This window comes from Coenobita brevimanus, chromosome 26 (genome assembly GCF_032717465.1).
Source record: "Coenobita brevimanus isolate Jiangsu-jjx chromosome 26, ASM3271746v2, whole genome shotgun sequence".
Classification (NCBI taxonomy): Eukaryota; Metazoa; Arthropoda; class Malacostraca; order Decapoda; family Coenobitidae; genus Coenobita; species Coenobita brevimanus.
The window spans coordinates 45,297,612-45,323,252 of record NC_136979.1 but is presented as its reverse complement, the minus strand read 5'-3'; the positions used below and the strand labels follow the sequence as shown (position 1 = coordinate 45,323,252).

Below are 25,641 nucleotides of genomic sequence, written 5' to 3'. Positions count from 1 at the left end.
GGAGGTGTAAATTGGTAAAGAAGATATGCTAGAAAGATGATAGGAGTATACGAAACAGCAATAGCCAGTCCTATTTTGTCCTTTGGGATGTACTGTGTAGTGGCATGAAATTAGGTTACTGTAACCCAGAACAAAGGTAGGTGACATGGAAGATAAGTGTAACCAAACACATCTACCAGTGCTTTGTATTTCCATTGCACTTCAAACCAGAAATGACAGCCAATAGATGTCATTGGATATCCTTGCTGAAACCTTGTGCTTTTGATTAAATGATTATTTGCATTCTAGCATTGTGTTAATGAATTTGATGGGAAATGATTTGTGGTTTTGCAGGGGTGTAGATAATCCTGTGTTTTACGTGGCCAGTCGAGGCCATCATGCAGACATTGGTGGCATCACTCCTGGGTCCATGCCACCACACTCCACATCAATACACCAGGAGGGAGCTGTGTTTTTGTCATTCAAGCTGGTTGAACAGGGCATCTTTCAGGTAAGGCAACTGGGGAGTCTTTTTAGGTGAGGATCAAGAGGTCATTTTAGGCAAGACAGTTAAAGGGTCTTTTTTTTTTTTTGAGTAAGGTGATTAAGGTTCATTTTAGGAAAGGTGAACAAGGAATCTTTCTAGGTAAGATGATCAGTGTGTGTTTCAGGTAAGGCAACTGGTGAGAGTAATTGTAGGTGTGATTATGCAGGTGTGGTGACATAGTAGTTAGGGACAATAATTTGCTCATTGCTCCACCACATCTGCATCACACTTAAGGCATGTCTTTCACTTCACAGAGCATCTTATTTAACCACTTCTTTACTGGAAATGTGTTTCGATATACCCCCATACATCGCTTGTAAACACCCATGAGACACCGGAACAGTAGCCATGGTACGTTTGTACACCCTCTAATGAGTGGCAGTATATGGGCCTCAGGGTAGCACAGTAAGGCTGTTTCTGAGGACCTCTTAAGAACATAAGAAGAGAGGATAACTGCAGTAGGCCGGTTGACCCATGCTAGGCAGCTCCTAGAAGAGTAACTGAACTACTAGAATGAGATAAGGATAGCAAAGAAGAAGGCTCTCCCCCGCCCTCCAAACCCTCCAGCCGAAGCCGGCAGGAAAAAGTCAGAAGGAACACCACGCAGTATAGAAAAACTGGTGTGGACATTTTACAGGAAAGTGTGAAAGGAGAATAGAGACTATCGTAGTGTAACCTGAAAAGGAAAAATTATGAATTAGTATTGGTTAAAAGATTTTCTTTTTTCTATATCCACCCCTTATTTGTCATATGCTTATCTAGCCTATGCTTGAAACTCTCAATGGAGGCAGCAACTACTTTACTAGGTAGCTTATTCCGTTCGTCTACTACTGTATTACCAAACCAATTTCTACCTATTTCCTTATTGAAATGGAATTTTTCTAGTTTGAAACCATTATTTCTAGTTCTATCCTGTATGCTCACTTTAAGTACCTTACTAATATCGCCCTTATTTATACCCTTCAGCCACTTAAACACCTCAATTAAGTCTCCCCTTACTCTACGCCTCTCTAGCGAATGCAGACTTAGTCTTTTCAATCTGTCTTCATATGACAGGTTCCGAATGTCATAGTATCATTTTTGTCATTCTTCTCTGTACATTTTCTAACGAATTAATATCCATTCTATAGTAAGGACACCAAAATTGTACTGCGCAGTCTAAATGTGGCCTTACTAATGCTAGATAAAGTTTCAGCATTACTTTTGATGATCTGTTGCTCACTTATCTCAAAATAAATCCTAGGACCCTATTTGCTTTACTTCTCGCATTAATACACTGTTGCCTTGGTTCAAGGTCGTTACTAATCATAACTCCTAGATCCCTCTCGCATTCCAATTTGCTAATTTCTTTCTTATCTATGCTGTATTTAGTGTCTCCAGTGGTCTTGCCTACATTAAGTACTTTGCATTTTTCAACGTTAAATTCCATTTGCCAAGTTTTAGACCATTTGGACAATATATCGAGGTCTTTTTGTAAGTTATGGGAATTGTCAGTCGACTTAATGGTACGCCCTATTTTTGTATCGTCGGCAAATTTGCTGATGCCACTATTGACTCCTAAGTCTAGATCTATCTATCTCTATCTATCTATAGCCCGACGCCCTAATCCCGCAAAGGGTGGCCGCAGACAAAACGCCTCCAAGTCACTCTGTCACCCACCATTTGACTCCCCTCCCCCCAACTCACCCCCCCCTCCCTCATATACCTCTCAACTCCATCCCTCCACCTCATCCTCAGTCTACCCCTCCCTCTCCCTCCCTCCACCTCACCTACATACACCCTCTTGGTCAGTCTTTCATTCTCCATTCTCTCCACATGTCCAAACCACCTCAGTGTATTTCTCCTAATCTTTTCAACCACATCCACATCTACCCCACAACGTTCCTTCACTTCTTCATTCGTCAACCTGTCCCTCCACGTCACTCCACATGCTCCTCTCAAGTAACTCATTTCCACTGCTTTCACTCTTGACTTGTTCCCCTCTTGCAAGGTCCATGCCTCGCTTCCATACGTCAGGGTAGGGCTCACAATACCATCATGCAGTGACTTCTTAACTTCCATACTCACCTCCCTATTTCTCATCACTGCTTTCAGTGAACCAACAACCTTTCTTCCCTGCTGTACCCTTTCACGTACTTCATCCCCCTAAGTCTAGATCATTTATATATATAATAAATGATAAGGGACCGAGTACTGAACCCTGTGGTACACCGCTAGTTACTAATCCCCAGTCCGACTTAGTTCCATTTATTAATACTCTCTGCTTTCGTCCTTTCAGCCAGGATTCTATCCATTTTAAGATATTGCTGTCTATACCGTGTGCTCGAACCTTTCTAACTAACCTTTCGTGTGGGACCCTATCAAAAGCTTTACTAAAGTCCAGATAAATAACATCGTAAGCTTTATCGCTATCTACTGCCTCATAGACCTCCGAGTAGAATGACAACAAGTTTGTGAGGCAGGATCGTCCTTGCCTGAATCCGTGCTGACTTTCATTTATAAGATTAAGCTTTCTAAGTGTTCTCTAATCTTATTTGCCAAAATTGACTGTATCATTTTTCTTACTATTGACGTTAGACTTATTGGACGATAATTCGACGCAGCTGATTTATCACCCTTTTTAAAGATGGTCTCTACGTTTGCGGTCTTCCACGCCTCTGGAACTTCTCCTGAACTTAAAGAGTCATTAAATAACGTTAAAAGTGGCTGACATAATTCTTCTTTGGTTTCTTTTATAATTTTTGCATATATATCGTCCGGACTTGGCGATTTTTGAGGTTTTAACTTATTAATTTCTTTCAGTACGTCCTCCTTACTAGTGGTTATTTTGCTAAGAATATTTTCCGTATTCTCATCGTAAATATTTGCTGCTTGAGGGACCGGATCTAGATTTTCCTTGGTGAATACTGATATGAAATAATTATTTAGGATGGAGCACATTTCTTTATCTTCACCGGTAATGTCACCTGATTCTATTCTGAGTGGTCCTATCCTATCTTTATTTTTCGTATGGTACATTTGATAAAAACCCTTGGGGTTTTCTTTTGATTCACTTGCAACCTTAATTTCATAACTTCTCTTTGCTTTTCTTATCTCCCTCTTTACTTCTCTATTTAAAATCGTGTATCAGTTATGTAAGTGTTCCTCTCCACGTTTTATTTTTCTATATATTCCTTTCCTTTGGCCTGTGAGAGATTTTAATCTGTTATTTAACCATCTTGGTTCTGATTTATTTGTTCTAAACGGTTTTGAAGGGATATATCTATCTTGGCCTCTGTGTATTATATTTATTAACTCGTTATATTTCTCACTGGTCGAACGTCTGCTTGGTACTAGAGCTGAGTTGATTCCCGTCACCTGGACTACATTCCCGTTCCCATCTACCACCTCTTGATAGCATCAGCTCTGTTTTTTGACAACAAAGACTGTGACAAGGTTCTGACAAATTCTGACATCATAAGATACATCGTGACTGAGTTGCAGTGGCACCAATGGCTTGCTCACTCATCGGTGATGTAATCTCTTTTAAACCAATCATTATTTTATTTATAATTTGTACTACAGGTATCATACTACATTTTCCACTGACTTACGGCAAAATTTACACCCCTTTGCCTGCCTGAGAGAGCCAGTTACCATGCACTTGACCACGAGAGAGGGTGTATAGGATATTGTTCTCTCATGGTGTCTCTGGCGGATTCTGATAGTGACGAGTTTATTCCTCATGAGGATACATATTTAGATGTATCAGATGATGCAACAGTGTCTGATGTGTAAGTAGATGACAATGATGATGACTATGATCCTGAAAATGATAGTGAGGTTGATGTGAGTGAGGAGGAGAAGGAAATTCGTAACGAGCTTAGTGACGCCACACTCTTGGCAACAAGTGGGTCAAGGTCGCCATCACTGTCACATGTGTCCAAACACTTCATGCTCAGCTTACAAGGTAAGTAAATAAGCCATCCATCTGTGCATGGCATTTTTTTCAAGCCAGTTTGTACAGTAGTTACCTGGGTAACAATACTTTAGCATAAGGTGTAAACTTATATAATGAGTTTTTTTATAATCACTTCTTTACAGTAGCAACATCATGCTGGGTTTATGTGATCATCAGTATACAAACAAATCACAAAGAGTGAATAGTTTGGATGTGGCCAAAAAAACATACACTACCCCTCACATTACAGGAGGGGGAGCTGTCAGGTTGGTATGGGGGGGTGAATGTAGCGTTTACATTGGGGGGAGGAGTCTGTAAAGAAAGGGTTAAAGTGCATTATCTGTAGACAGAATCATACCAAGCCTTTTTCAGTTTAGAAATAATAACCAGTAGAGGGAAATGAGAAGCAGAGGAGATGAAATATTAGACAGATTTTTGTCCCAAACTGTCCCTGTCATTGTTATCAAGAGATTGGTGAAGTGGTCTGCCGTTGAAAAAAGTCACAAGTTTAATTTCAGACTGGGAAAAGGGATAATGAATTATGTTAAAATAGACTACTGATTTTCCATAAGTCAAATTTATTCAAGACGCAATGAACCGTCTGTAGTGGAGGGGTTGATGGTGTCTTGGTACAAACCTCCTTACTCTGAGTTGGTCTTTACTGAGCTGGCTATAATTGTCTATAAATCATAAATGGTGTCAGCATGGTGAAGATGTAAATCTATATTGGAGTTCTGATTTTTTGTCCCAGGAGGAGAAATTAACAGAGGCTCTGATGGCTCCAGGTCGCATCCCTGGGTCGTCAGGAACTCGCAACTTGAAGGACAACCTCTCTGATCTTAGGGCTCAGGTGGCTGCCAATCACAAGGTAAGATTTATTATTTATATATTATTACTGTATTTTGTGGTAGGTGGGGGCGCACACCATCCACTCACTCAGTGTAATGCTGCTCTCAGGTATCTGCCGTTTCCTCTCCTCTATCCTTCTTTCCTTTCATCCTCTTCTGTCTGTCTTTCCTTCATTCTTTCCTCTTTTTTCTGCCTGTGGGTGACTGTACATTGAGTGACAAGCCAAATTGTTTCTTGTACACCAAGAAACCATTTATTACACTGGGTGGTAGCCATATAATCAGATTTTGGCGCCTGGTGGTTTAGTGGGTAACTACGGCACTCCAATTGGATTGAGCTGGTGAAGGTTTATATCCAAGGAATGGTTGGGGTTAATTGCTCACGTAATGCCACTCAGGGATGAGTGAGGCTTGTCACTCTAATCTTAAATGTCGGGACCAGTTTGCCTAGCCCTGGGCTCTTACGCATCTTATGGGGGAACGTAGGATTGGATGATGGATGGATGTACTGACTGGCTGATTTCTTGACTTTTAGAGCAGGTAGTTTTGGGCATGGTTTTTGGAGCCTCTGATCCAGCATGTATTTTTACTCATTAAAATACAGACTGTTTCATAATAAGTGACATCATATAAACTTTTGATTTCCTTCCTAGTGCACAGAGAGAGCAGACTGTCTTGTGTGTAGTTTATTTTTTTTTTAAATACAGTTTTGGATCCTTTTAACTCATACCATCCCAGGCATTTTTGCAATTTTATACCGACCCAATCCCGGACCAAAAATGGGAAAAAATTTTATTGCATGAAACAATCCAAAAGGACATATAAATCAAAGAAAAGCAAAAAAAAGTACTCCTTATAGGAGAAATAAGTGCAGGATGGCCATCCATCGTGTTTCTAGCCCAGTTTCCCAAGCTGTGAGCTACGTTTTCCCACCCAGCTAGGCGGGATGAGAGAGAATGGGGGAGGAGAATGGGGGAATCCCCATTCTCAATATCCTTATCCACTGGCTCATATTCCTTTCCAGAAGAGTCGTCCAGGTCTTCCTCTTCTATAGAATCACTAAATGAAGGGACAGAGGGTCCATGTGACAGTTTCAACCACCTCCTTCAGCCCAATGAGACAGAAAAATGGCGTGACTTCCGCAACATTCTAACGCTGTAACGGACAGTGGCACACTGATGTTACCCAGCCATGCAGAACCAAACTCAGTGCTACAAGTGCTTGTGCACAATGTTGCCAATACATTAAGCTACTCCTTAGCAAAAAATTAGCTAGTTTGAAGCAGTTAGAGACGCGCTACAGCACTAGAATTTTGCTGTCGGCACCATCACGTTGCTGGGATTACTTGAGACGTTTTGTATTGTCGGCACCATGCTGATGGCGGGATTGTACGGGTTAAAGAATATCAAGACAACGAGCAGTTGCTTTTGAAATTCAGTGATGCAGTCTTTCATACCCAAACCCTCATTATACAATCACTCAGATTATGATTATTTGGGTATACAGTCAGTAAGAGTTTATTTTTTAAAATTTGTATTTTTAAATGTATGTACATGCTGTGCTGGCCACTTACTTATTATATGATTTCTTTGGTTTATACAGTTGCTGCAACTCAGAATTCATTATACAGTCAATAATTTTTTCAAAAATGCATCCCAGTCATAAAAGGAAGGTGTACTTATGTTTGAATTTCATTATTGTTTGTCGAAAAGTGATTGATAATATTGTCCACAGTTGCACATAGCCAAAGTTAATGTTTGGTGTTCCACGACAGGGTATCCAGCTTGTGAATGAGCTGATAGATTTCTACAGCCTAAGTGTAGTTCAGGCATACATGAACCACATTCAGACCAGTGCTGAACTAGCTGTGGGAGATCTGTTGAAGAAGGTTGGATCAGATGTCAGGAGTAAATCGGGATCATGTCTGCTGCATGCCATTGACCATATGGACGATGGGTCACCTATTGAACTTACTGTAGACATCAATGTGAAGGAGGGAACGGCTGTGTTTGATTTCCAGTAAGCTGTAATTTTTTCTTTTCTTTCTTTCTTTCTTTTTTAAAATAAAGATCAATCATAGTTGCCCTCTCATATGCTTGTATGTTAAAGGGATGTTACTTATGAAAAGAATGGAGAATATGAGATTGACTAGGAGACTGTATGTGAGTCAAATGGAGGGGGAGAGGGGGAGAAAGAGACAGGGCAAGGTGGAGGGATGGGGTGGTAAGGTTGGAGGAAGGGTTGCCTGATGTCAGACAGAATGACATAGAGGGGATTTGTTTGTGGCCACCCACTCTGTGATTAAGGTGTTTAGCTATAAGTGCCATAGATAGAATTTCCTCAGCCTGTAAGTTAGAGAGATCCTTATTAGAGTTAATGTCACTCTCAAGTGATAGTGTCAGACACTTGCTGCTGTTTATATAATGTGTACATGACCATTATTTATTTAAGCATGATTAATGTCAGAGTATAAGTTTGCTCCCATGAGGCTGATTATGGTTATTATAAACCTTCAACTGTAAATAAGCTTCTTTAAAAATGTAGTCTTTCAGTAGGGTTTATAATCAAGTTACTTATACCTGAATGTTCACTGTTACCCCATTTACTGTAGTTGAACTGAGGTTAATTTCACATAGTACAGTAATATATATTTTTTAATTTTAATCCACAATAAACCACATAGAGTTTATCTATTAAACCCTATTCACACTATAGGGACGGTCACGCTCCAGTCACTCTCCACTCTCGCTCCGCTCACGGTCCTGGTGCATTCACTCGTCCGGTCCGCTCTCGCTTCGCTCAGGGTACCGTTATCCCCTCTCCCACAACAGTAGAAGTGCCACCACCTTTGACGGAGGATGTGTGACTTTTCACGAGCCGAGTTGGCAATTATCACCATTGCACTGGGTGAAGAAGAAGAAAGAAGTAAACAAAGTCAGAAAAGAAAGAGAGTGTGGGTTCGTCCAGTCTTGCAAGATAGGAAAAGTGAAGGGGAATTCCATACACTGTTTCCTCGTCTGATTGATGATGAAAGTAAATTTCACAGCTATTTTAGAATGAACATTGGAACATATGAAAAAATACTATCAAAAATTGAGGATGACCTGAAAAGGAAAACACATCACTCAGAGGGCTGAATCAAGACTTGAGCGGAGCGAGACCATGGCGGGTGTTCACAGTGTCAATTTGCTTCGCTCACGGTCCACTCTTGTTCCAGTCAAAATATCTTTTGAATGGATCATGAGTGGAGCGTCGCTTGACCGTTACTGCCAGTGTGAATGCTTCCACTGAAATGCATGTAAGGATATTTGACCGGACCGTGAACAGAGCAAGAGCGGAGCACGACTGTCCCTATAGTGTGAATTGGGCCTTAAAGTTTCAGTGCTATCCATAAGGCTGGTTTGCAGTTACCTCCAGTTTACAATGCCAGTTACGTTTTGAAAAGCTGTGATATTGTGAACCTACCCCTGAAATATAGCAAGCATGGCTTGCATAATACTGTATATACCAGTGTGTACTTTTATTTTTATTTTTGTTTTTTTTTAAATAGAGGAACTGGACCTGAAGTTTGGGGAAATTGCAATGCCCCTCGAGCAGTTACAGTGTCAGCCATCATATATTGTCTTCGTGCTATGGTGGGCCATGACATCCCTCTCAATCAGGTCAGTCCTCCTCCTTCTCCTCCTCCTCCTCCTGTAAAGACATTTTCATTGTAAGTTTGGTTGTACCATAGCAGGTAGATTTTTTTTTTTTTTTTTTTGCTTTATTCTTTTACACTGATAAAGAAATTCATGGTAAGTTAGGTTGTACCATAGCAAGCAGATTTTCTATTCATTTTACACTGGTAAAAGAGTTCATGTAGGTTGGATTGTGCCATAGCAGGTAGATTTTCTATTCGTTTTACACTGGTAAAGGAAGATAATATATAAAAAGTAAGTGAATCTCCCTAGAAATTCAATATTTCATTTATAGAGTAAATTATCCATTTGTAACAACATCCCTTAACCAGTTGTATATTATTTTTTATTTTTGTGGTACTTTGGATATGTTGCTGCAAAATGCCATCTAACCTGAAGGTCTGCCAGGAGTGTACTGGTCGTTTTGCGCCTTAGTATTTTTCAGATTACTTTTCGACACCTGTTTGCAAACTATGCATCTTGAGAAGAGATTTAGAAAATGGGTTAGCCGAATTGCAGAGAAATTACAGGGAACTCAAGGCAGAGTTTGAGACACTGGAAGAGTTTGTAGCGACAAACGTAGGAGTCAGTGACAACACTCAAGAAGGAAGACGCTTACAAACTGAGCTCGTACAAACCCCCGCCCATCAGGCAGTTACAAATGATAGTGTACCAGTATCTTCCTCACCCAGCGATTCCTATATGTGTTCCACAGGCTGCCCAGATCCATTTCATTCCAATTCATTGATTCTAACTCCTCCCCTACTTTGGCCCTGTATTCATGTGCCATTTCTCAGATCCTCAGCTTCTCGACTTTCAGTCTCTCTCCCTGACTGCTTCTCTCCTTCATGGTCTACCTCACTCCTCTCAGCTTGATCTTGCATACCACAATCATATGATCTGACAGACCTCCACATCGACCTTTCACTGCCCTCGTATCAGTCATAATACCCATGGAAACAAGGCTTTTCAGTTAGATAAGTTTTTCATATTTTGTGTACTGTCACGTAATTTTATGTTTCTTCCATTTTTATACCACTTACTTTTCCCCATTCTTCACTTTCATTTTTCCATTTAAAGCACTTAACTTTTTAATACACAGCATTTTGGTAGCTGACAGAAATTTTTAAAACTGTAAATTTTTTTTCTTGCAGGGCTGTCTTAAACCCATATCCATCAAGATTCCAGCTGGGAGCATTTTGAACCCATCATTAGAGGCTGCAGTTGTGGGTGGCAATGTGCAGACATCACAGCGTGTTGTTGATGTCATTCTGCGAGCCTTCAAAGCATGTGCTGCCTCGCAGGGATGCATGAACAATATCACGTTTGGTGACGACAAGTTTGGCTACTATGAGACAGTGTCAGGAGGAGCTGGGGCAGTAAGAGAACACAAATATTATAACTTAATTGTTTGGTGTTATAATGTGTGTGTCTGAAGGAGACTTTGCCAAGTGTATACTGCATGACTGAGCTGCATCAACAATATTACATCTGGTGCTGTCATGTTTGACTATAATCGGTTCCAGGGAGTCTGATGCACTGATATTGCCAGCTGAGGACAGGTGGATTTGGTAACATTGCGCGATGCTCTAGGGTGGTGATTGGTCAATTCCCATTGTGTTTGAACATGCACTAAATTGTCTTTGTATTCCAACCAAGGCCCTCATTTATTTGTAAGATACCATAATATACAGATACAAATTAAAGCAATGATATCTTTAATGATAAATATGTGCCTTTCAGATTGTTAGAGATAAACCTGAACGACACTGATAACAAAACTAAGTAATAGCAAGGTAGTCCTGATGTCCTGAAGGCTCAAATGTTTTTCCCACCACTACTACACAGTGTCACAGTTTACAGTCTACACCATGCCCTTCATTACCTCATCTGCTAATATGCAACCCTACCCTACATACGCTTAGCTTATCTTCTAATAATTATGATTTGTGTAAGCACACACACACACACACACACACACACACACACACACACACACACACACACACACACACACACACACACACACACACACACACTGGGAGTCAGGGAGAGCAGACGTGCGACGTCAGCGCTCCATACCAAGCCGGCACGGCCAGTGGCATTACCTAAATTAGTATCTTTATATGAGTCAAGCTCTGTACCAGGTTAGACTAAATGATTTTTCATTATTAAAAGAAAAAAATAAAAAGTTTAAACAAGACTTGTTCAAACAGAAAAGAGAACCGAGAGGCGAAAGAATGTGCTTAGTCAGCTGAGGTTTGTTTAGACTACAGCTGCACAGGGAATGTAAGTACATGTACTCTGTGCTTTTAGTATTGCAAAATGGAGACATACTTTAGTAATAAAATTTGGAAAAGAAAAGGGATAAAGCTAGAAAGCAAGATGATGATTTCTACCAAGAACTGGTTGAAGTGGAGACTCACAATAGACTGGTTGAACGTGTACACAAACTGGAAATGGCTTTCAAAAATGAAATTGATGAAATAAAGAAGCAGATGCACTTGCAAAAGGAAGAAATAGAAAAACTAGGAAGGGAGGCCAACAAGAAAGACACAACCATCAGTGAACTAACAGTGGAATTGAGTACACTTAGGAAGAAAATGAGTGAAATGGCAAGTACTGTAGTCAGTCACGAGAGTATTATGGAAGAGTTCAAAAATGATACAGAAACAATTAGGCAAGTAAGCAGTCTGATAGACCAGAGCAGTGATATTGAGAAGATAACACAGGTGAATGAAGCTGTGCAAAGCTACAAAAATGATGTGGAAACCACGTATGCTGAAATGGTGAAAGTAAAGAAAGACTTAGAAACAAGGGTGGAGGAAAAAAGCATTAAAAAGGAAGTGAAAAGAATAATCCAAAACAATCCAAAGTTAGTCAGAGATTCAGTAGATATAAACAAATCTATAGTAATCACTGGTATAGAAGAGGAAGAAGTAAAAAACAAGATCACAAGAGACAAAAAGGAGATGGCAAATGTAATGAGCTTACTGAAAGAAGTATCAGAGGAAATCTGTAGTAAAGACATAGAGGAACACAAAAGGTTAGGGAAATACGAGAAAAGCAAGACAAGACCTCTAAAGGTGACTTTCCAGAGTGTAAACACTGTGGAGGAGATACTAAAAAATGCAAATAATCTTATGGAAAAAGAGGACTTCAAAAATGTATGGACAAAAAGATGCCTAACACAAGAGGAACTGGAATTACTGAAAGAGAAGAGGGAGGAAGCAAAAACAAAAAATGAGGGAAGATCAGAAGAGGAGAAGAACACATTTTTTTTACAAAGTAATAGGATTGCAGGTACGAAAGTGGTACACAAACAGGAGGGAGTAAAAAGGAGGAAGGTAGTAGAACCATGTCATGACAAGTGTATAAACAAGATGATAAAGCTGATGTACTCAAATGTGGATGAAATGGTATCTAAATTACTAGAGATGAATGATTATGTCAGAGAAAATGAACCACAAATAATATGCCTAACTGAAACAAAATTAACACCAAGGATATCCAATGACATACTAAACTTAGAGGAATACAATATATGGAGAAGAGACAGAAATTTAAAAAAAGGAGGAGGAATTATAATATTAACTAAGAAAAATCTAAAAGTCAATGAAGTAAAACTAGATATACCATCACAAGTAGAACTGATTGCAGTAGAGATCAACACATCTGAAGGGGAAGTAATTGTAGCCAATTTGTACATGCCACCCAGATCAAACACACGGGAAAGAGACGAATATGAGGACCTGGCAGAGAGTACAATTCAGAGTTTAAGATCATTACTACTTAAAATGGAAGAGAAATCGGAAAGAATTATACTAACTGGAGATTTTAATCTATCTATCTATCTATCTATCTATTGCCAGACGCCTCAATCCCGTTTGGGGTGGCCACAAACAAATCGCCTCCAAGTCGCCCTGTCCCCCGCCATTTCACTGCCCTGCTCCCAACTCACACCTCCCTCTCTCATATACCTCTCCACCCCATCCCTCCATCTCATCCTCGGCCTCCCCCTCCCTCTTCCCCCCTCCACCTCACTCACATACACTCTCTTCGTCAGTCTTTCACCCTCCATCCTCTCCACGTGGCCAAACCACCTCAGTGTGTTCCTCATAACGCTTCCTAGCACATCCACATCAACACCACAATGCTCCTTTATATCCTCATTCGTCAGCCTGTCTCTCCATGTGACTCCACAGGCTCCTCTTAAATAACTCATTTCCACTGCTCTCACTCTTGACTTGTGTCCTTCCAACAACGTCCAAGCTTCACCTCCGTACGTTAGAGTTGGTATCACAATACTGTCATGTTGTAACTTTTTCACTTCCATGCTCACTTCCCTGTTTCTTATCACTGCTTTCAAAGAACCAGCAACCTTTCTTCCCTGCTGTACCCTTTCAAGCACTTCACCCTCCAAACCTCCATCCTTACTCATCACACTACCCAAGTACTTAAACGTACTCACATTTTCCAATTCCTCACCATCCAACCTCGTACCTTCACTGACTTCACCTCTCTCAAAGACCATCACTTTACTCTTCCCTACATTCACATTTAGATTCCGTTTCTTACACACTCTCCCAAACTCATCCACGAAGCCTTGCAGCTCCCCTTCGTCTTCACTCAACAGCACAGTATCATCTGCAAACAACAGTACAGTGAGTTTCCAAACACATTTGTAGACTCAAAAGTATAGAAATAACAGTGATTAGATGGATGTGTAGTGCATCCTTGAATACAAGGCCTGGGTAGGCAAGGGTTGTCATTGAAGAGTTGATTAGATGAATGGGACTTGAATGCATTGATTTTTTGTTTTTTTTTTTTTTTTTTTTTTTTTTTAAGGCAAGGATTGTCACTGAAGAGTTGAGAAGAAGAATGGGACTTGAATGCATTGATTTTGATTTCTTTTTTTTTTTTAATGTGTCTGACTCTGGGCATAGACTTCACAGCCTGCTCCTAAGGCCCAGTAGTCCTCCTACATACCATACACCTCTACAGGTGATGAGATGGTTTAGGCATGTTGAGAGGATGGAGGATGACAGTTGGGTGTGGAAGGTGAGAAGTGTGAATGTTGGGGGTAAGGCTGTGAAAGGCAGACCAAAAATGACTTGGGACAAGGTCATGGAATGTTACCTCAGGGATGAAGGACTGAATAGGGAAGCTGTCAGAGATCAAACAGCATGGAGAGCCACCATGAGGTGTCCAAGGCCAGAGCATGGAAGCATATTGGAGTCTTCATAAAAGGTACCTTATTGCAGACAAGGATAGCAAGAAAGGTAACAGTACATATAATAAGGACTGCCTGTATTCCTGACGTCAGAAAGTCCATTGTCATATTGTGTTTGTTTGAAGGGGTCCTTCCTAAGCAGAAAAAATTCATTTAGCAGGAGCCAGAGTAAAATAGAAAAACTGTTATCGTAATTAAGAGGTTACCAAGTATTCTCTGTAACTCCTTTGTTAGTATACATATTTCACTTAACTTAAACCTTGGTGTTACAGGGACCAACCTGGCACGGACGCAGTGGTGTTCATGTCCACATGACCAACACCAGAATCACTGATCCAGAAATTTTAGAGCGCCGCTACCCAGTCACACTCAACAAATTCACCCTTAACCCCGGCACTGGAGGAAGGGGGAAGTTCAGGTAATTTTACCTGCTTTGAAAATTGTTCATTGCAAAAGAAATGTGTGGTAATCACAGGGGCATTTTTCTTCTTAGTGTAATAGGAAAAGTATGTGGGAGGATACTTATTGACAGAGTCAGGGAAGTAACAGGGGAATTACTTGAAGAACAATGAGGTTTAGGAAGGGAAAAGGTTGCGTAGATCAGATATTCGTCCTTAGATCTTTAGTGGAAAAGTTTCTAGAGAAGGGAATGAAGTTGTATGCAGCCTTCATGGATTTGGAGAAAGCATATGACAGAGTGGATAGACAAGGAATGTGGAAAATACTAAGAGTATATGGTGTATATGGGAAGCTGTTTAATGCTGTGAAGAGTATGTATGAAGGTCCTAAGGCTGCAGTGTGTGTGGATAGTGAACTGAGTGAATTTTTCTGTCTGAATGTTGGATTGAAATGGAGATGTATCATGTCTCCATGGTTGTTCAGTCTTCATATGGATGAGTTTATAAAAGAGATACAAGGTGGGACAGTGGATGTTGGAGCAGCCCTAATGAGAGAGGGCAGCATTTGGAAACTTCCTGATTGTTGTTTGCAGATGATACTGTATTGTTACGTGAAGACGAAGGGGAACTGCAAGGCTTGGTGAATGACTTTGGGAGAGTGCGTAAGAATCAAAATCTAAAGGTGAATGTTGGGAAAAGTAAAGTTATTGTCTTCAAGAGAAATGAAGCCACTGAATGTACAGTGAGGCTGGATGATTAGGATATGGAAAATGTGAGTGCATTTAAGTACTTGGGTAGTGTGATGAGTAAGAATGGAACTTTGGAGGATGAAGTGCTAGAAAGGGTACGACAAGGAAGAAAGGTTGCTGGTTCTTTGAAAGCAGTGATAAGAAATGGGGAAGTGAGCATGGAAGTAAAAATTCACTGCATGATAGTATTGAGATACCAGCTCTGACATACGGAAGTGAACAGTGGCTTACCCAGCGAGTTGAAAAGGGGGGTGCCTTTTTTTATCTTTTTAACTGTGCAGCCCAAGAAAAGTTTCTAGAGAAGGGAAAGAAGTTGTATGCTTCTTTCATGGATTTAGAGAAAGCATATGACAGGGTGGATAGAGAAGGATTGTGGAAAGTATTAAGAATATATGGAGTAGATGGGAAGTTGTTGAATGCTGTGAAGTGTTTGTATGATGGTGCTAAGGTTGCAGTGCGTGTGGATGGTGAACTAAGTGAATTTTTCTCTTTGGAGGTTGGGTTGAAACACGGATGTGTCATGTCTTCATGGTTGTTCAATCTGTTCATGGATGTGGTAATAAAATAGATACAAGGTAGGGTAGTGGATGTTGGAGTGGCACTGGTGAGAGAGGATAGTGTTTGGAAACTCCCTGTACTGTTGTTTGCAGATGATACTGTGTTGTTGAGTGAAGATGAAGGGGAGCTGCAAGGCTTGGTGGATGAGTTTGGGAGAGTGTGTAAGAAATGGAATTTAAAGGTGAATGTAGGGAAGAGTAAAGTGATGGTTTTTGAGAGAGGTGAAGTCAGTGAATGTACAGCGAGGTTGGATGGTGAAGAATTGGAAAATGTGATTACGTTTAAGTACTTGGGTAGTGTGATGAGTAAGGATGGAGGTTTGGAGGATGAAGTGCTTGAAAGGGTACAGCAGGGAAGAAAGGTTGCTGGTTCTTTGAAAGCAGTGTTAAGAAACAGGGAAGTGAGCATGGAAGTGAAAAAGTTATTACATGACAGTATTGTGATACCAACTCTAACGTATGGAAGTGAAGCTTGGACATTGTTGGACGGACACAAGTCAAGAGTGAGAGCAGTGGAAATGAGTTATTTAAGAGGAGCCTGTGGAGTCACATGCAGAGACAGGCTGACAAATAAGGAAGTGAAAGAGCGTTGTGGTGTGGATGTGGATGTGATAGGAAGCATTAGGAGGAACACACTGAGGTGGTTTGGCCATGTGGAGAGGATGGAAAGTGAGAGACTGATGAGGAGACTGTATGTGAGTGAGGTGGAGAGGGGGTAAGGGAGGGGAAGGCCAAGGATGAGATGGAGGGATGGAGTGGAGAGGTATATGAGAGAGGGGGGCGTAAGTTGGGAGCAGGGCAGTGAAATGGCGGGGGACAGGGCAACATTGAGGTGATTTGTTTATGGCCACCCTGTATGGGATTGAGGCGTCTGGCAATAGATAGATAGATAGATAGATAGATAATGTATATGTATACTGTATATAGATAATATATATATATATATATATATATATATATATATTTGCAAAAGGGGGGTCCCCCCCTTGGTACACCACTGGAAGTTAAGCTTGGACCTTGTTGGAGGGACACAAGTCAAGAGCAAGAGCAGCAGAATTAATTATTTGAGAGAAGCATGTGGAGTTACATGGAGAGACAGTGTGACAAATGTGGAAGCGAAGGAGCATTGTGGTGTGGATGTGGATGTGATAGAAAGTGTCAGGAGAAATACTGTACATTTAGGTGGTTTGGCCGTGTGGAGAGGATGGAGAGCAAGAGACAAGCAATTAGAGTGTATGTGAGTGTGGTAGAGGGGGGATGAGGGAAGGGGAGACCGAGGATGAGATGGAGGGTTGGAGTGGAGTGGTACAATGTATGAGAGAGAAGGGTGTGAGCTGAGGGAGAGAGCAGTTAAATGGCGTGGGACAGGGTGACATGGAGGCAATTTGTTTGTGACCACCCCTTACCGGATTGAGGCATCAGGTTATAAATAGATAGATCAATCGTATCATTTATAGAGGCTCCAACCTGCTTGCATGTTCTTTTAAATAGTTTGGGGTTGTACTGACAAAAGCAATACTGTAATTAGTATCCCCTAGCAAATAAATGCCATGGACCAGAGACATCTGTCATTTCCAGTGACTTCCTCATCATCTCCGTTTGACCATTCACTCACCCATGGTTTAGTCTCCTGGGGGAAACCAGTTATTGTGTTAGAGCATTATAGGCAGTGCTTGATTAATTATGGGTATGGGCAAATTAGGCTGGAGGCTAGGGTCCCCAAGACTGAGAGTAGTTTCTGGCTTTTTCAGAAACATACTGTACCACGATCTTTGATTGGAAAAAGATTAAAGGAAAATTTGCTGTTTCTTTTGTTAGAGAGCAGAGTAAAGATAAATGTGTTCCTACTATCTTGGTGTATTTATGATGAGAATATTTTGTATTTACAAAAAAATAAAAGAGATTGACTTTTTGTGCATTAAATCAAAGCTAGAAGCCATAGTGCAATAAAACTACTGTAATTAAAAAGTTGCAAAAAGTATAGAAAGAAAATGAAAGAAATTACCATGAAATTGGGGCAGCTTTATTTTTCATAACATGTGGTAGGTGGGGGCGCTCACCATCCACTTACTCGATGTAGTGCTGCTGTCAGGTGTCTGCCCTTTCCTCTCCTCCATCCTTCTTTCCTTCCATCCTCTTTTGTCTTTCCTTCCTTCATTCATTCCTCGTCCTTCTGCCTGTGAGTGACTATACACTGAGTGACAAGCCAATTGGTTTCCTGTACACCAAGAAACCATTTACTATGCTGGGTGGTAACCATATAACCAAATTTTGGCACCTGGTGGTTTAGTGGGTAATTATTGCGCTCCAATTGGATTGAGCCAGTGAAGGTTTATGTCTAAGGAGTGGTTGGGGTTGACTGCTCATGTAATGCCACTCAGGGATGAGTGAGGCTGGTCACTCTCATCTTAAATGTCGGGACCAACTTGCCTAGCCCCGGGCTTCTGCGCTCCTAATGGGGCAATGTAGGCTTGGATGATGGATGAATGGATGGACATGTTACACACCCAAGGTTAATATAAAGAAATGAAAACATATGCAAAAGGAGTGTTGAAGGCTTGGAAGTAGAGTGCATTTTACTAGGTATGTTGATAGCTGTCCTATTTTTTTTTGCTTCCTGAGTTCTTTTTTTATATCATACAGATTTCATTTACATAATATATTGGCAATAAAAACTGGGATGATGGTGATGATAGTGATAACAATCATGACAAAGAACAGGTGTCATAAGTTTGTATTGCCATATTAACTAACTAGGGGAAAAAGAAAGGTGAAAAAGTAATATCCAGTCTTATATTAGCACTTTCACGTGGCAGAGGTCTGAGGCTAGGCTGATATACTCTGTAGCTACGGTAGTGTAAATTATATAACTTGACCTAGAGCCATAACATTTCAGATTAGTTGATGGCCAAATGAAATGAGACTGTAGGGTCAGTTTGACTAGTAACAAAAGAGACTCATTAATACGTCATAACTTGGGCTCATAGAGTTTCATGTAGCTAAGCAGTAATTAGGATGATGATGATGGTGATGACAGTGTAGTATTCAAGTTGTGGAAATGGTCAGGTTGCATAAGGTGAAAACAAACTTATTATATTAACATATTCATACTAAAATTCATCCTGCAATATGAAGATAAGCATATAGTTAACTGTACATTATATTTAATAATTATTTTAACTTTTTTGCAGAGGTGGTGATGGCATAATTCGTGAGCTGTTATTCCGTCGTCCCCTCACACTCTCCATTCTTACCGAGAGGAGGGTCTTTGCTCCATATGGCCTGGAGGGTACATAAAATATTTTTTTGCCAATGTAGACAAGTGCAGTTATTTTATATAGACAAACACCACATTGTTGATTTTAATTTAAGCTTGGAAAAACTTTTTGAACTGGAGAATTTAGATTAGCGTTTGATAACCCCTTCAGAACAAGAGCTCTTTCCTATGTAGAAAAAAATTACCTGGAAGCAGCAAAGTTAAAGTCTAATACAGTACTCCATTGTAGTGAAGGAGTTAATTTAGTATTTAATGTGCTGTACATTTCAGGTGGTGAGGATGGTGCAAAGGGAAATAACATCCTGATCAGAAATTGTGGCCGTGTTATTCGATTGGCCTCAAAAACTTCAGTAGCAGTTGGGAAAGGTGTACGTATATTGACTAGTATACTTTTGTCCATTTATTAGCTTTGTATCAGTATCTTCCCTGTCTGATGAGAAGGGATATATTGGGATGGTATGGGTATGTGGATTGGATGGAGGGTGAGAGATGTGTTAACACTGAGGGTTGAGTTGGGAGGTGGCACACCAAAAAAGGCCTGTGGGATGAGGTCATATAGTATTACCTCAGGGACAAGGGACTGAATGGAGACACTGCTAGAGAGTGGGCGGAATGGAGAGCTACCATTAGGTGACCAAGGCTGATGTCTGCAAGATGTTGGAGCCTTTACGAGGTCGGTCCAAAAAGAATATGAACATTTCAGAAAGCTAACTGTTGCTTTATTTACATCTTAATCATACTTGCCACCTTCAAAATACTCCCAGCCACTGCTCATACAATGTTCCCAACATTTTTTCCAGTTCTGGGATGCATCCTGGAACATGTATTCACTAATGGTGAACAGTTCTTTAACCCCTAAAACGCGGCTGTGTACGGGCGATCCCCCCGCTGTGGCGGGGTTGTAGCGGGGTCTGAGTACCTGTGGAAAAATATTTGCCAAAAATCATAGATTAACCCTAGAGCATTAAAATTTTTATGGCATATGGTACTTACATTCAGCTTTCTCCTGAGCCACATGTTGAGCCTTCGTTGACTACCAAAGGACTTGTGAAGACTTGCAAAGTTGGGTAACAAAGTCTTCACTCTCACACCTCCAGAAACCCGGTTTTCTTTCTACCACAGCCTCAATCTGTCACAGTACACTTTATACAACAACGTACAGGTTGTTTGGAATCCGTATTTGTAAATAAGCACTGAAAATAAGGCTAAAATGAACGGAGCGCACGGCCGACATGCAGCGCAGTGGCGATCTTCCCGTCAATATTGTCACATTTGCCTTTTCTCGGCAAAAAACACGTATACTACATTTTTTTTCATCATAGGACTTCGCAAACGTTTGCCTGTCACTATTACGGCCATAAAAATCACTGTCACTGCCAGTATTGTGGATTGGGACTGAGGAAGACCACCGCGGCGCGAGTTTATTCAGCCTTACGGCAGGCACTTTATTCTCGCTCCTGTCGGCCACTCGCACTTCATTTCTATCGCTCACTTTCACTGTATCTGTTCTTTTTTGCCTTATTCATCAGTGTCACTGTCCAGTGTTATAAAAATAATATTTTCTACACAACAAACTGTCACTGTCAGAACATAGAATAGGAAAATATGCTTTCATCTTCTTACACTGGAGTGACTGTCACTCGCAATACTTATATTATTACTATGTACAATTATTTACACCAAAAAACACTGTCACTGTCAGTGCTTTTACAAGTACATACACTAATTTACACTCATCAGGCTGTCACTGTCAGCACGTAAAAGAAAACTAAACAATATTATCACTGTCACTCTCAGTATTATTTCAAAGAATCTTACCCTTATTTTCAAAATCTACTTAGGCTGTGGTAGTCAAAGAAACACGGGTAAGCACAGAGGGGAACTTTGCACTCTTTGCACTGCAAGGAGGTGCACCTAAAGGTTCTTTCCTGCCTGGTAGTGTGGCTGCACACATGACACCTCCTCAGTGCTTTCCCCCTCTTTGCAGTGGCTGGCAGTGGCTCCAGGCGGTGTCGCTGAAGGTGGGCCATACACTGTAGGCGGTCTGGAGGTGTGTGAGGGTGGCGTTTGGGACCTGTAGAAAGAACCTGGCCATAACGCTGAAGCAGCTGGTAGACACAAGTCTTGGAAAATCGTCTGAGAGAGTAGTTGGCTGGCTTCCTGTTCTTGATTTTATACAGGATGAAGGCGTTCAACATGCACATATCAATCAAGTGCAAGAACACCTTCCTGTACCAACGACGATTTTTCCTCAGGCAGTCAATCTCTCCAATCATCATATCAGACTTGTCCACCAGCCGCATATTGACGTTATAGTCAATGACAGCATCAGGCTTCATCACAGGCTCGCCAGTCCTTCTGTCGACCTTCCCTGTTGCCAGCATTTCACCCTTGTGTACTGTGGTGAGCATGTTCACGACTCTCTTATCATGCCACCTGATCGCAAGCATCTTGTCAGATTTCTTCAGGTGCACGTCTCCCCGCTTTGACTTTTCAGCCTCGGGGAAGGCAGGGTAATGTGCCCTTTTACTTCTGACAGTGCCACAGGAGCCGACGCCGTGTTCAGAAAGGTACTTGGCGAGTTTAGGAGCGGTATAGTAATTGTCCGTATACAGGACATGATTCTCGCCAAAGTACTTTTCCAAAAGCACTTTCACCACAGAACCAGAGAATCCAAGGGGGTCAGTCTTATCCAAATCGACATTGCTGGCGGTGTAAATGACGAAGTCAAGGATGAACCCCGTCTTGCAGTCGCACAGCACGAAAAACTTGATTCCAAAGCGGTGGCGTTTGCTTGGAATGTACTGGACGAACCGAAGACGGCCCCTGAACAATACCAAAGACTCGTCAATCACGACTTTCTTGAACGGGCGCAAGAACCTCGTAAACTTATCCTTGATCATGTTCAGGATTCCCCTCACTTTCCATAATGGGTCAGTTTGGGAAGGCTCATCATTGTTCGCGAAGTGAAGATAAGTCATCAGCTGCCTAAAACGATCGCGGCTCATGTATTTATTGAAAATGGGTGTTGGGCACAGCTCGTCGGAAGTCCAGTATTCTTCTAACTTGTGTTTCCAGTTGTGCGGCATTAGCAACATCAATCCAATAAATACAAAAAGCTCGCGGATCGTAAGAGGCACCCATGCTGCCATCCGCGACGTGGATGGCGTGGCCGCCTCACCTTCTCCTTCGCGAACTGGAGCACATTGCCCCTCGTACCTGTTTGTCTCGGTACAGATGTGCTCCATAACCTCGTCGTCAAGGAAGGCCAACAGGTAGTCAAGGCATTCACCATCCTCGTCCACAGGGAAGTCAGCCTGAAGTCCACACTCACTGTCGTCAAAGGGCAGATCCTCAGGCACAAAATCTGATCCCTCTGACCACACGAAGGCATCCAGCGTTCCCTGCCTAGGCTGGGAGGTGCTTGGGGCGGCGGGGGGTGAGGCAGGTCGTGTGGGAGTGGGTGAGGCAGGCGGGGCAACAGTAGGTGAGGCAGAGGCTATCCCAGGTCGTGTTGGTGTTGTGGTGGTGGTGGTGGTGGTGGTGGGAGGGACATTATCACTGGGCTCAAAGTCACTCGCGGTGGCGTGACTGCTGAGTTGCCTAGTGCGAGTTCCCTCCCAACGAGTTAGCCTTATACTTGGGGACTTAACTCTACCAACATGAACACTAGGCCTACGAAAACCTCTCAAACGTAATGATGCTCGTTTACTTCCCTTTCTCGGTGGTGAAGGAGACTCCGAGGACTCAGGAGACAGGACAGCAGAGGAGGAGGACGAGAGAACAGGGCTGGGAGTACGTGGCGGGCTTGCGGTGGCGTGACGTGGCGTAGGGGACAATGGCGGTGAGCTGGGGTCACCGCTCCTTTTCCGTTTTTCCCCCTTCCCATACTCGAGGCCCCTTCTCACCGGAGCCTTCCCTGCTGAGGTGCTGGGCACTGACACAGTCTCCTCCGGCACAGAAACAATCACTTCTGGCCCGGACTCTGCACTGGATTGTGTGTCAGACTCAGCCAGGCTCGACCACACACCGACGTCACTGCCATAGTCCATTGAGGCTTTCAAAAGTTCTGAGGCTATTGCAGAGTCACTTAGCCCCTTAGTAGTTCCTGGTAAGGTTTTGAAGGGGGTTGAGGTCACAAAACCCTTTTTCGGAGGGCTAGAAGGCACAGACTCGGAAGAGCTCGAGTTAGACATGGTGTCACCGTGGCAGATTTGCGTGGACTGACGCTATTCTGGGGCAAACCGCGCGAAAAAATGACAGTGTGACAACTGGGGAAACAAGCGTTTCCCAGTAGCAAAAAGTGCTTGCGAGATGACGGCGCAGATTGACACGTATCAGCCGTCCGCGCGTTGCCATATCGCACGACGAGGGAGGGCCGCGCATCGGTGCGTCGGTGGGTAAAAAAAATGAAACTTGGCAACAACCGAGGTCAGTAGTACAAAGGTCAAGTGTGCTAAACGTAGGTCACGGGTGGCGGGACTGATAGACAATACCAGCTGGAGCATGCTTGCCCGCGGTTATTCAAAATTAATTCAAATCGCAAACGCGACGACCCGCCGTTCTGCCCTTTGGGCCGACCGTCGCAAATGCGACGATCCGCGTTTTAGGGGTTTTAAGTGAATGTTCGTCTGTCTCTTCTGTCGTCTGAAATTGGCGTCCTTTCAGGGTAGATTTCAACTTGTGAGGGTGGGGGGGGGGGGTCTGCAGGGGCCAAATTCAGAGGGTAGGGTGGCTAGGGGACAACAATCATCTTATGCTTCACCAAAAATTCACACATAAGGAGCAGCAAAGAAACAGGTGCATTGTCATGGTGCAGCATCCATGTTTTGTTTGTCCATGCCTCAGGCCTTTTCTTTCAAACTGCCTCCCTGAAATGCTTCAGGACGTCCAAATAAAACTCTTTACAGTATCAGCTGTCTGACCACATGGAACAAATTCATGATGAATGACACTTGTCCACTAAAAAAAAAAAAAAAAAAAAAAAAGACAATCAACATCACCTTCAAGTTTGAGCAACTCTGATGTGTTTTATTTGGTTGCCGTGATGATGTTCCAACTCATTGCCACAACTGCCTTTTTGTTATGGCATTGAACCTGTACACCCATGCTTCATCTCCAGTTATGATATTTTTCAAAGTTTTCATCAGCATTCAAACAATCAAACAGCTCCTGACTGACTGTGATACAGTTCTCTTTTTGCTCATCTGTCAGCAGATGTGGCACAGAATTTGCAGCAGCACAATGCAACTTTAGTTTTTTGGTTAAAATCATGTGGCTTGAACTTTTACAGATGCCTACTTCTTTGGAGACCTCACGAACAGTCGGGCGATGTTTTTCACAGATCACAGCATACCTTTCTCAACTTGATCTTTGTCTGTTGATGTGGAAGGCTGTCCAGATTTGAGATCGTCTTTGGTGGATGTTCTTCTCGATTTAAACCTCTGGAACCACCTTTGACAATGTACAGCTCAAATAATCCTCCCCATATGTCTGTTGCATCATTTTAAAAGTCTCTGTAACAGTTTTTCTCAACTTGAAACAATTTCATGCAAACATTTTGCTCTTCAAGATCCTTCATTGTTCATCCAAGCGTATGTATCACAGTGACCAAGTGACCTGGCGTGATATGGTTAGTGTTAGACTAGAGCTCAAAGTTGCTTCTACAGAGCGCTTCCATCCCAAGCACACTACGACTCATTGATACACTATTTAAAAAGTTCTGTTTTTTTCTTGGACAGACCTTGCATAAGTAAATGAAGTGTATAAAATATAGTACTACCATCTATTGACTACACTAAGTGACATGCATATAATTTCTTGTATTCCAGGAAACCATTTACCAAGTTGTATGGTAACCATATAACCAAGGTAAGGATGTTTGTGACCCAAGATTTTAAGCATCTAGGGGGTGCTTGGATTTGTTGCTCACATAATGCCACTGGGGTGAGTGCCTGGTTATTCGTGCCATTAGTGTTTTGACTAGGTAACCATGGTCTGAACCCTTACACTCCTGACATGGGTGTTAAAAACTGGGAGATGGTTGGATTGATGGAGACAAAACTTATTATCCATCCATCCATCCATCCATCATCTAATCCTATGTTGACCCATGGGGAGCTTAGGAGCTTGAGGCTAGGCATTTAAGATGAGAGTGATCACCTTCGCTCATCCCTGAATGGTATTACATGAGCAATAAATCTCAACCACCCCTTGGATATAAATCTGCAACGGCTCAGTCTGATTAGAGTGCCTTAATTACTCACTAAACCACTAGGCACCATAATCTGGTTACAGTACCCTCATGTCCAACATGGTATTTTTGTCAGACAGTACTACCGTACTGGACTAAATCCTTACTGGACAAACAACAGACCTCATGGGAAAAATGAATAATGTCAGACAAGTCCTCCCAAAATTTTAGCTTAATGTAAAT

General features: G+C 42.0%; 1 protein-coding gene across 1 annotated transcript in view; it reads left to right on the top strand.

Annotated features, from left to right (window-relative positions):
- Positions 1-25,641, top strand: part of LOC145394208 (5-oxoprolinase) — a 103,903-nt gene that overhangs the window by 72,171 nt on the left and 6,091 nt on the right. The window contains exons 17-24 of the mRNA XM_080268197.1: positions 334-490; positions 5,218-5,334; positions 7,089-7,333; positions 8,865-8,976; positions 10,146-10,370; positions 14,497-14,642; positions 19,120-19,217; positions 19,476-19,573. Of these exons, the coding sequence (XP_080124323.1) occupies positions 334-490; positions 5,218-5,334; positions 7,089-7,333; positions 8,865-8,976; positions 10,146-10,370; positions 14,497-14,642; positions 19,120-19,217; positions 19,476-19,573 (1,198 nt within the window). The remainder of the gene's footprint in view (positions 1-333; positions 491-5,217; positions 5,335-7,088; positions 7,334-8,864; positions 8,977-10,145; positions 10,371-14,496; positions 14,643-19,119; positions 19,218-19,475; positions 19,574-25,641) is intronic.